The sequence below is a fragment of the Tupaia chinensis genome, unplaced genomic scaffold (genome assembly GCF_000334495.1).
Source record: "Tupaia chinensis unplaced genomic scaffold, TupChi_1.0 Scaffold000625_1, whole genome shotgun sequence".
In the NCBI taxonomy this organism is placed as follows: domain Eukaryota; kingdom Metazoa; phylum Chordata; class Mammalia; order Scandentia; family Tupaiidae; genus Tupaia; species Tupaia belangeri.
Window position 1 is genome coordinate 564,088 of NW_006160145.1, and position 12,703 is coordinate 576,790.

Genomic DNA, 12,703 nt, shown 5'->3' on the forward strand with positions numbered 1-12,703 from the left:
GTACTTAAACCATGTTAGCCATGTGGGAATTTCCAGCGCCTTAACCACCACGCCACCTGCTGGTGCCTTGATTTTTAATACGACAGTCGAGAGTAATATATAAAAGTATGGGTTTGAGGAGACTCCCTGGATTCAAACACCCGTTCTGCCATTTACCTCCCTGCATCTCATTTTCATGTATCTATAAAATGGGGGTAGTGAGGCCAGCAGATGGTGTTGCTGGACTCCCACGTGGCCAGCCATGGTTTGAGTCCTGGACCCAGTGGCTTGAAACTCATGCCACATGTGTGTGCATGAAGGCTGAAGATCCTGGGAGAAGAATGGAGGAGAAGGGATGGCGGTGCGGTGTGGCCGTCCCCCTGGGGGGGGATTTCTCACTTTCCCTCTCACTGTCTCTGTTCCTCTCTCTAGTGAGCGCAAGTGCTCTAAGACAAAAAAATAAAAATAAAAAACCTCTACCAGAAAAAGGGGGAGAGGATAGCAATCACATTTACTCTGCAGGGTGCTTATGAGGGTTATACGACTTCATGCATGTACAGTGCTTCAGATGCACGGGGCACATTGAGCTCAGCAAACGTACTGTCCCGCACTGGTTTGTATGCATCAGATATCTCTATGTATTGGATACATGTTTTGGAACTGCTCTTCAGGAAATACACCTACCTGTATATCCAAATTGGGGAAGAACTTCCAGGGATTTGCCATTTCTGGGCTCTGGTTAGGTGCCATTATCATGCATCCAGTTGACCTTCCTTAGCAATTAAATAGTGGTGATAGAATTCCTTTTTAAAATTTTAATGTTCTTTTTTTTAAGAATTATTTATTTAATTTTATTAATTATTATTATGTTTTAATTTGCTATGGGGCATGTGCTCTCACCAGAGAGAGATGGGGAGGAGGAGGGAGTGAGAAAGTAAGTCTCCAATCCAAGACTACCTAGTCAGCCATGTGGGAGTGCAGCACCTTGGCCATCATGCCACCTGCTGGTCCCTGCTATGTCCTTTTTAAAAGGGATATTTTTACTTTCTTTGTCTAAAATTTCAAGGTCACTTACTCAAAGCATGTCATATTTAATTCGCTGTGAGTACTTAACAAAGCTGAGCGCGGAGGGCACATATTAAAATATAAAGAATGTGATCAGCATGGCTAAATCCCAAAATGAACTGTGATTTGCAAAAAATTTCAAGGACAACAAGAAGGACACTTGTCATGCCTGGAGATAAAGCTTGGGTTAGCCGTGCCACATCAGGAAGCACACAAAGACATTAGAGGGAGCAGCATCTCCTCAGTCGGTCTCCTGCATCGATGAGAAGGTGTCCGAACTGTAAAACACTGAGAAGTGCATGTCTGAGGCAGCTAAACGTTAAATGCAGTAAGTCATAAAGGATGATTTACAGGAATATTCGCAGGACCAGCAGTTAGCATAATGGCTGTGTCACTCTACCCCCATGTAGTCTACCGCGGTTTGAGTCCCGGACCCGGGAGCTTAAACTCACGCAGGGCGCATGTGCGTGTGTGCCCAAGATCCTGAGAGGAGAAGGGAGAAGGGATTGCAGCGTGGCCATCCCCCCTGGGGGGTGATTTCTCGCTTTCTGTCTCTCTGTCTCTCTGTCTTTCTGGCGAGCGCATGCGCCCTATAGCAAAAACCTGTCATTAAAAAAGGTAGATGAATATTCACATGCTATTAAGATGGAGAAGGACTTTCTAAGGCAGAAAGAGAGAAAGAGAAAAAAAAAAAAGTCATTCTGGCACTAGAAAGCACCACAAAATAAAAAGACAAAGGGAGGAAACAAAGTATTCTGCAGAGTATTTGTGTATATTTATAGAATGTGGGATAAACAAAGGGTATTGCTACTATTTTAAAGACCACCTATAAATTATGAAAAATGCGATATAAACTGAGTATCCCTTATTCAAAATGCTTGGGACCAGAGAGAAGTATTTCAGATATGGAGCTGTTTTGGTCTTGGAATATCGGCTTATGTACATAATGAAATACCTTAGGGAAAGCACCCAGGTCTGAACACCAGGTTCATTTGTGTTTCACATACACTTTACGCACATGGACTAAGGGTGATTTTATACAGAGTTTTCGCATTACAGTGTTTTGGCAGTGGCCTGTCTGGTGAGATCAGTTGTAGAATTTTCCACATGTGGCCAGAAAGTTTTGTATTTTGTATTTTAGATTCTCAGATTAGGAATTGCTCAACCTGTACTTCAGTAAAATATGTGCACAGTACGTAGGCAGTTCACCAGGTCAGCACACACAGATACTTGAATTACGTGACCAGTAAACGTGAGAAAAAAAATTGTTTTGAGAGAGATTTTTGCTATAGGGTGCATGCATTCGCCGGACACAGACAGAGAGAGAGAGACAGAAACAGAAATCATTTCCCAGGGGGATGGCCACTCTGCAATCCCTTCTTCTGCATTCTCCTCCTGCCAGGTCCAGTACTCAAACCAAAATTGACTACCTGGGAATCCAGTGACGTAACCATTATGCCATCTGCCGGTCCCGATGTGAGAAAATGTTCAGCCTCAAGAGAACAGGCTTAAACAGTGAGATACCATTTTTGCTTATCCACCTGTCTTTAAATATGCAACATACAGGGGCCAGCAGGTGGCTTAGTGGTTAAGGTACTAGACTCCCACATGGCCAACCGTGGTTCGAGTCCCAGACCTGGTGACTTGAAAATCATGCTGGGCACATGTGTGTGTGCCCAAAATCCCAGGTAGAGAAGGAATTTTGGCATGGCCATCCCCCCTGGGGGGCAGTTTCTCATTTTTCCTCTCACTGTCTCTCTCTGTCTCTCATCTCTGACAAACACACATCCTAAGGCAAAAACCTTTAAAAATTAAAAAAAAAAAATTTAAAGTACATCACACAGTGTAAGTTAATAAATAATTTGGGGGGTTACCTTGTCTGTATCAGAAAATTTTCAAATATGCCAGCAATTCTATTTTTAGTAATTCACTAAGTTAATCATCTTACAGGTGACAGAGATGTAAATATTATTACAAAGATATTGATTTAAGGTTGCTTATTATGGTAAAAATTATCAAATAACTCAAATATCATTAATGGCCTAAATTACAGCATGTTTGTACTGCAAACAAGATATTCATAATACAGTGAATGGGAAAAAGTAATTTATTGAATAACATATAGAGAGAACACTTCAGTTTTTAAAAAATAGCAAATAAGCTATATTTCATCAATTACATATTTTTATATATCATCTCTGAAGCTGAGATACATCTTATAACTCATAATATCTCTACAGTAATCGGTAGTTTTTTCCTTTTTAAATCATGTTAAATACTGTGCTCCATATAACTGATAACAACTGAGATCTGATGAAATGTGGTATAATAATAAGCACCTAGAAAACCCATCTGGAATGAAATGCACCAGAGTGGTATAAGTGGTCATCTCTGGGTTCTGACAGAACCGTAGGTGTTTGTATTTTCTTCTGCATGGCTTTTCCATTTTATGAATGTTTTATAGTAAGCCTATATTATTTTTACAAGTAAAACTCCAAATATTTTTATAAATGTGAACATTAAAGATCAACAAGGTTGAGATGATATGAGAACACCTAAGCAGTTTCAAATGGATTTAAGCATCTGGGCCCAAGTAGGGCACTGAATATAGTCAGATCCAACCACTTACTGCCATTACAGAGCAAAGTTTAGCATGGAAGCGATGCATAATACCAGAGAGGTTCAGTCTCTTCATTTTTAAATAAATCACTGTCAACTGATAAGCTTCACAATAAATCCAAACAATATTCTAAAGCGAATTTTCAAACAGATAGTTTGAGAAGCCCATAGGGGTAAAGGAGAGGCCATTAGGAGCCATTATAATTTACTAAAAACTAATAACAGTGCTTAACTAATTCCATTTCCTTTTTTGGTTAGGGCTCCTAGGCTGGAAGACCAGGGAAGTTCCATAGACATAATGTAACCGGATTTCAGCAAGGCACGTAACAGAGCCTCTTAGGATACCCTGTGAACAAGATGGAGAGATGGGGGCTCGAAGGCTGCCATTGCCTACAGGATTACCTGGCATGGTGTCCAAGACCCTTCACAGTCCAGCCCCTCTCAGCCCTTCACCACTTTCTGAACCACCCTCGCTCTTATATACCACCATGCCTTTACACATGTTCCCTGTACCCGGATGCCACCTCTGCGGTGCTCAAGTACCACTCGCCCTTAGCCTTCAAATCCACGTGCCTGCTCTTCCTTGGTACCCTCAGGCAGATGTAGTTGTTCTTTCCGCTGTACAGCTGTTTTATCCCTTTACTCCAGGCCTTATTCCATCGTATTATAATGACTTCTGTATGTGTGCTTACTGTCCTCACTAGGCTGTGAGCTCAAAGGCAGACCCTCTTATTACTCTTGTCTGTATCCCTAGCGTCTGCATAGTGTCCATCCCTAACAATAGGTGCTCAATAAATATTTTTCAAGTGAATTCCTTAAATATAAAAAGTAAGTTTTATTGTGAAATGTATTATTTATTTATATGTTATCAATTTTTAAAGTTTATTTAAGGGCCAACAAGTGGCATGGTGGTTAAGATACTGGATCCCACATGACAAACTCTGTGGTTCATGTCCCAGACATGGCATCTTGAAAATCACGCTGAACCTGCATGGTTGCATACCCAGAATCCAGAGAAGAAAATGGAAGAGAGGGGATTGTAATGTGATCATCTCCCCTGGGGGATGATTTCTCACTTTCCCTCTCTCTCTGCTGTCTCTGTCTCACCATCTCTGGCAAGCACACACACCCTGTGGCAAAAAAAGCTTAAAAAAAAATTTATTTGAAACTCTTTCAACTGTCCTTTTCCATTTTATTAGAATTTAAACTAAATCCCCTACCTATACCTCAAACAGTTTTCCATTGTTGGAAAATTTCTACTGTATAAAATGTGCTATACAGGGCTAAAGTTCTCTAAGGGGAACTCTTCCCAGTCAAGCTTATCAGCATTTTTGCTCTTTTCTTAGAGAATAGTCTAACCAAAGAGCCTGGACCCCAAAGCAGTACCTGTGAAGGATATGAATGAACAGCTTCGAAAGTTCTCTGTTTAGCTTTAAGCCGTGGTGATTGGGACGGTGCATGTGAGGGTCAAGCAGACGTGGTCTGGATCCCAGCTCTGCCGCCTGCTGACAGGCATTGGGAACAAGTCACTTAGTCTCTCTGAGCCTCTAGTTTTCATATGTGAAGTGAGACTCAAAACCTGCCTCAAGGTTATTGCTGGAGCACAGGATCTGAACACATAGTAAGAGCATTAAAATGAGTGGCTATGACTGAGTTCGAGCCATGGACCTGTGGCTTGAAAATCACACCAGTCACACGTGCAGGCATGCCCAAATTCCCAGGAGGAGAATGGAGAAGAAGAGAATGCTGTTGGCGGTGGCTATACCCCCTCTAGGAGTGGGAGTGATTTTCACTTTCCCTCTCTCTGTCTTTCCCTCTTTCCTGCCAGTGCACACACCTTATGGTAAAACCTAAAAAAAAAAAAGCACTGCATTTTCTTTGGTATTTCCCATCTTGCTGTTTTCCTTTATAGCAGGAGTTCACTGGCAGGGATGTCTTTGTCCCCTGGGGGGACATCTGGCAACATCTGGCCTATCAGTTGTTACATCTAGAGGAGGGTGCTGCTGACACCTAGTGGGTAGAAGCCAGTGGTTCTGCAAAGCACTCCCCAGTGCTTAGGACAGGACCCCTACAACAAAGAGCCATCTGGCCTGAAGTGTCCATACTGATTGCTTGAAAAATGTACTTTAGCATTATATGTTTCTGCCGAGTAATTAAGTTGTTTTTATAAAATCAAATTGTAGAGGTGTAAAAATTCAAGTTTGGTAAGAATACTAACATCAAAGAATTTATATTTTTAAAGACCTAGTCAATTTTATTATTATTATTAATTTGCTATAGGGTACATGCACTCACAAGAAAGAGAGAAAGTAAGAAAGCAAGCTGCCAGGTCCAGGACTCAAACCACAGCTGGCCATTTAGGGGTCCAGCACCTCATCTACCATGCCACCTGCTGGCCCCAATCAAAGAATACTGTATGTTGATCAATCTAAAATTTGAAGGACTTACTATTTTTTTTTCACTTCATCTGTCTTTGAGAATAAAGCTTCACTCAAAGATGATCTTTATTCGTATTTCCATGAATGACAAAATTTTTAGGTAGATCTGTAGTTGGGTAGAAATTCTGAAGGTTAAAATAATGACTTGTACCACCAGGTACACCAGTCTGGCTGATGTGATCACCAGGGCATAAGGCGCTTCGGGCTCTGTTCTTTTGCAACTGTGTTGAGTCATGACATCCTTTCCTCCCAGGAAAGAAACGTGACTACCAGAGTCTGGGCTGGCCCAGTCCAGACGAGTGCCTCAAACTCCGCTGGGTGGAGCTGACCGCCATCGTGAGTACCTGGCTTGCAGTTTCTTCAAAAAACATTGAGTAAGTATCTGACACCTCTCCCTTCTCATGGCTTTTTTTGCCCACGAGCCTCAGCTGGCTTGGGATGCCCTTTTTGTCAGCAGTGGATGGTAGAGTCATCCTTCTAGGGCTGGAGGTTTAATAGCAGCAGGTGGTCACTGCCACCCAAGACGGGGCAGCCATGGTAGTGAAGCCGCATGCCCGACTTTCATTCCTCTCCCACACTTTGTAAACTATCCAAGAGTAATACAGAACTGGCTTCGAATTGAAATCTGGATTCTGGGACCCTCAGGTGACGTGGTAGTTAAGGGTGCTGGACTCCCACATGGCCGACTGCGGGTCAAGTCCTGGACCTGGCGGCTTGCTTTCTCACTTTCTCTCTCTCTTTCTTTCTTTCACGCTCTCTCCCCCTCTGGTCAAATTAAAATAAATAAAGTTAAATTTAAAAATTATTTTTAAAAAATCTGGGCTCCTCTTTTTAGAATTATAAAGTCAACTGATAGAGTTGGAGGGAGCCAGAACAAATCCAGGTGACAAACCTACCGAGTCCCAAGCTGAGCAAAGTGACTTCCTTTTCCTCGCTGGATCTGCATTCTCTTTTCCAGGCCCCTTTCCACCCTTTAAGTGATGGAGTTCCCTAAGATTTATCACTGAGCTTTCTTACTTTATAACCACTCCTAGTCAGACTGGTCTACACCCCAAACTTCATTTGTCTCTTTTGTGTATTGGCAAGTCCCAAATTGGAATCTCCAGGCCAGACCCTTCTTCAGATTTCTCGATCCGTTAATCTAATTATATACCTGGCCTCTCTACCTAAGTCTCTCTAAGCACCCTAAGTTTATAAAAACAAAACAAAACTCAATCATTTTATTGCCTACTGTCCATCCAAAAAATCATTTGTTTCTTTTTCCACTTCCGATTCTTAGTTAATAACTCCAGAGGTGCTTGGACCAGAAACCCAGGAGTCATTCTTAATCCTTCTGCTTTACTCCCTAAACCCAGGCTGTTACCAATTCGTAGCCACTTTTACTGCTTGAGTACCTTTCAAATCCATCTCCTTTCTCCACATCCATTGCCTTCTTAAGCCAGAGCCCCAGTGTCTCCAGGCAGGTTCTTTCTTTCTTTATTTATTTATTTTGAGAGGTTTTTGTTATAGGGCGCATGCACTTGCCAGAGAGAGACAGAGAGATAGAAAGCGAGAAATCACCCCCCAGGGGAGATGGCCACACTGCAATCCCTTCTCCTCCATTCTCCTCTCGGGATCTTGGGCACACACGCACATGCACCTGGCGTGTTTAAGCCTCCAGGTCCTGGACTCGAACCGCGGTCAACTGCATGGGAGTCCAGCAACATAGCCACTATGCTAACTGCTGGTCCCTCCACGCAGGTTCTTACAGTAGCCTCTTGTCTGGTCCTCATTCTCTGTTCACTCTTATCTCCATTCGGCCCATGCTCCATAGTACTCAGAATTCTTCTTCAGATATGAGTCACCCCATTCCTGAAACGCTGCACTGGCTTCTTCCTGCTCTTCAGAGGGGCCCACCAAGCCCCCCTGGTCTGCTCCCTGTCTGTCTGCCCATCTCCAGCCCTGCCCTCCCTCTCGTCAGGGCCGTCACACACATGGTCTCCTTTGCCCTTGCCCGCAGTGTTGTTCTCACTGCTTCTATCCTGGCTAATTCATGCTCATCCTTGTGGTCTCAGCCTAAATCTTGGCTTCCTCAGGGAACCTTCGCCAGTCACCCACTAGAGCACACTGACACTGTGCCATGTTTCTGTCTTCCTAGCTCTCGCTGTCTGCCGTTGGTCAGTGACAGGATGATAAGCACCGCAGTAGAGACCGCATCTGTTAATTACCGTAGCCCTGGTACCCGAGATGTAGTAGGTTCTGAATAAACACCAAACGAGTGAGGCAATGTTTGCCTGATATATGCCAAACCGTCTAAATTGCTGGAAGTAAAACTTGGTGATACCCATTTGCCGTACCAATATATGTACTAGTCCACGGCGTTTAACCTGTGTAGGGCGGGAGAATGACCACTTTGAGGCCATGAAGGGAAGTACTGCCTTAGACACGGATAAAATGAGCAGTGACATCTGTTTGAAATTTACCATCTGATCTTAAAGAAACGTTTTCTGTGGGGACAAGTATGCTTCTGTGCATAAAAGAAAAGAGAAAGGTAAGAACCAGCTCTGGGTGTTCAGCACTGTCTGTGCCTGGAAGAAGGAAATCCTGGAGCAAAACTTACCTGGCTTACAACCTCCCCAGAGAGGGGACAGCATACGGAAGTTACGACCTGGGGCCTGCGAGTGCCCACTCTCCACACCTGCTCACGTTTTCTGTGGCTAACGTGGCAATCTGTATTTTTCAGCATCACAGAACACATAGACTTTGCCACTCCAATACAGCAGCCAGCAATGGAGCCGCTTTGCAACGGCAATCTCCCCACGAGCATGCACACCCTGGACCACCTTCATGGGGTGTCCAACCGAGCCAGCCTGCACTACACGGGGGAGAGCCAGCTAACAGAGGTGAGTGTCCGCTGCTCAGCCTGCCGCAACTGAGAGCAGAAAACAAACGTGGCCAGGCTTTAAGTTTTCAGGCCCTGGAACTGAGCATATGCTCTTCCTTCCTTCCTCCCTTCCTTCCTTCCTTCCTTCCTTCCTTCCTTCCTTCCTTTCTTTCTTTCTCTCGTACTCTCATTCTCTCTCTCTTTCTTTCTTTCTTTTTCTGAGTATAAAATTTTAATTCTCATTTTCCCCTCTAGGTGGTCCTAATACTTATTAATCAGTAGAGCACTGGCTGATAAGTTTTGGTGTAGGTGTAAGACAGTATGCAAGGGCATCATCAGCAAAGATGTAATAGAAAATATTAGGATCCAGCAGGTGGCATGGTGGTTAAGGTGCTGGATTCCCACATGGCAGACCTCAGTTTAAGTCCCAGACCTAGAAGCTCACTTTTTCACTGTCTCTGTCTCTCGTTCTCTGATGAGTACACATGCCCTATAGCAAATTAAAAATAATAATAAAACCAAATACATAATTCTTTTTTAAAAAATAATATTTATCGACATGAATATTCAGAATGTATTATATGAAAACATAGGTAATAGTTTACGTCATCCTGTATTTTGTGAGAAAAATTATATATATATATATATATGTGTGTGTGTGTGTGTGTGTGTGTGTATATATATATATATATATATATACTTGAAAGACATATAAAGGTCTCACCAGTGACTAATGATACCTTTATATATATTTATATGTCTAAGTGGCAGGGTTACAAATAGCTGTTATTATTTTATTTACTCTTATTTTCTAACGTCACTATGACGAATGTATTTTTACATGTATGGTTTTTGTTCGTTGAGGGAGGGCTGTGGAAATGGTAAAACAGCCTTACGTGTTCTTTCTCATAGAGAAAGAGAGAACTTTTTTTATGTAGTGCCCAGCTTAGCATCACATTGTCACCTCGATCCTGCCTCATTTTCATTCCACTAATCACCATCTTCCTCTTTGTTCCAGGTATTGCAAAATCTTGGCAAAGACCAGTATCCACAACAGTCTCTCGAACAAATTGGCACCCGAATTGCGAAAGTTTTGGAAAAGGTAAGTCATCCTACAGGAAAGCTACAAACAGTTGCCCTCCTTCTAACTTCTTTTCTAGATTATTTGCCCCTAAGTGGCTCTAACCTCTCTTGGCACTTGGTAACTAAAGGGGTAATGTAAAATAGCCCCACTCAGGGGACTAGCAGTTAGCATAATGGCTATGTTGCTGACTCCCATGTAGTCGACCGCAGTTCGCGTCCCAGACCCAGTGGCTTGAAACTCACGCCGGGCGTGTGTGTGTGTGTGCCAAAGATCCCAAGAGGAGAATAGAGGAGAAGGAATTGCAGCGTGGCCATCCCCCCTGGGGGGTGATTTCTTGCTTTCTTTCTTTCTGTCTGTCTGGCAAGCACACACGCCCTATAGCAAAAACCTCTCCAAAAGAATTAATTAATTAAATAACCCACTCAGAATATTATAGATGCTTTTCCATTACTTTTAGTATCACTTGGTCAGTTTTTTGTTCTGTTTTATTTTGTTTTGCCTGTTTTCTCTCCTTCTGTGCTGAAACATACCTGATCAGTTCTTTCGTCTTTACTCAAGCCTGGGTATATAAGAGTGCTGTCAGAAACCATGAAATCTGGGTATATGAAATAAGTTGTGTGTTATTCCTCTGCTGAGGAAGAATATTTGGTATTTTGGGTGATGGATGGGAAACATACCTAAAATATGTTTTCTCTCAAAATCATGAAACAAAATATTTATAAAAATATCATCAGAAGTCTCTAAAACTGACCATATACATCTATATGACATTTATGTGATGAGAAGGCACTTTTTAAAATTCTGTTGATTATGGCTAAGAATTTCTCCGTTTTGTTACCATATAATATCAAAGAGGTAATATAGCATAGTGATGAAAAGAATTAGTTCCACTTCCAATTGGTCAGTCACAACATAGGGTGGCCCCTTCATTCTCTTCTGGGTATCACACATGGAAAACCTATCAGCAGGCTCCATTTACGATGGAAGGAGGGCACAGATGCGATCTCCATACTCTAGAAAAAAAGTACAGTTGCCAGAGTGGCTAGGATCAACACCAAAAGCATACGGGGTGAGCTGTCACAGAAGTTTGGCAAGGAGAACAATTTTAGAAAAAGTCAGCAAAAAGTCCTCTACCTACCTTCTAGGAATAGCCCAGCCAGGAAAATCCTGAGTAATAAAAACAGAACCAGTTCAATGCTAATATAAAAATATAAGCATAGGAGGGGACCAGCAGGTGGTGCGGTGGTTAAGACGCTGGACACTCCCACATGGCCGACCACGGTTTGAGTCCTGGACCTGGTGGCTTGCTTTCTCAGTTTCCCTCTCTCTACGTCTCTCTCTCTCTGGTTCAAATTAAAATAAATGGATGAATAAATAAATAAAATAAATAATTCTTTAAAAAAATACATATATAAGCATATATATATATATACACATACATAGGAAAGAGCAGCAGAATTTACCAAAGAGCACTCAGCAGAAAGTACCATCGTGGAACAAATGACAGTGTAGACTTTTCTTCGTGAATTGAAAAATCATATTGAATAATTGCCTATATGAGTGAAGATTACAAAATTCAAATATGAAACCCAGGGAGGAAAATAGCAAAGGATATAAATGAAAGATTAAAAAAGCAGAAATGCATGATACCTTAGTACCAAGCTAAACAGAGGAAAGTGATAGAAAAAATAATCACAGAAAATATGACAGAATTAGAAAAAACAGCAAGGAGAATACAGCACAAAAACAGAAAAGGACATACAATATAGAAATGAGCAAAGTAGCCAAAATAGACAGTTCAAAGGAATTGAAAAGTGTATGATAGAGACGAATGTACTTAAAGCTAGATTTAAATAAACAACACTTAAGTCTTATTTATTTTTGTAAAATTTTGATAAATTCTCTGTGCCAGAGAAAACTGATTAGAAATTCAACAATGCTTATTTCAACAAAATTATTAGACTTTTTTTTAGAGTTTCAGCTTTTGTTTCTGACATGAATTAGTCTCCCAGAGAGATCCTTCTACTTTGAAACAGCTATATTTTACATCCAATATACTTTTCTTTTACTACAATCTCATAAGAACTAGGCCTCTGAAGACCTTTTTCTTTATTTAAAAAAAAATGTTAATTGCGAGAGACTGGGTTGGTGTCTCAGGAGCCTCATTCATCTCGATGACAGCTGATGGGCTTTCTGGGTACTGATCCTTCAGCCAGTGACTGGGGCAGCTGAGCCTCACATGGTTACACCCACTAAACTGGTACATTGTGCAAGAGCAATTTAGAGTTAGGAAAACTAAAAAATGAGGTAATTGGCAAAATGGAAGATTTGAAAAGAGAATAGACAATATTAGAAAATGTATCAGTCAAAGAAATCATTTCCAAGTGAAAACAAAACAAGAATGAACACAAAAGCAAATAAACAGAATGGATAGTGCTATAAGGAAAATGGAAGACAGAAATGAAGATTTTTTTTTAGTGAAGATAAAGGAATCTAAGGAAAAAGTGAGAAAGAAGAAAGAAAAAGAAGATCCTATGCATATATAAGAGGAGTCCTGAAAAAGAAACTAAACCCATGAAATGAAGCAAATGTTATACACTATAATTCAAGGAAACATTACTTGGGCCAGCTAGTGGTGTGATGGTTAAGGCACTG

The 12,703-nt window shown here is 41.6% G+C and overlaps 1 protein-coding gene across 4 annotated transcripts in view; it reads left to right on the forward strand.

Moving 5' to 3' along the window:
• Positions 1 to 12,703, forward strand: part of TTC17 (tetratricopeptide repeat domain 17) — a 166,630-nt gene that overhangs the window by 98,189 nt on the left and 55,738 nt on the right. For 2 of the 4 annotated variants that reach the window (XM_006159129.3, XM_006159130.3), the window contains 3 exons: positions 6,355 to 6,475; positions 8,824 to 8,983; positions 9,983 to 10,066. In XM_006159129.3, coding sequence (XP_006159191.1) covers positions 6,355 to 6,475; positions 8,824 to 8,983; positions 9,983 to 10,066 — 365 coding nt within the window. Of the gene's footprint in view, positions 1 to 3,921; positions 4,320 to 6,354; positions 6,476 to 8,823; positions 8,984 to 9,982; positions 10,067 to 12,703 lie in introns of those variants that run through there. The other 2 variants (XM_027775998.1, XM_027775997.1) reach the window with 2 other exon arrangements.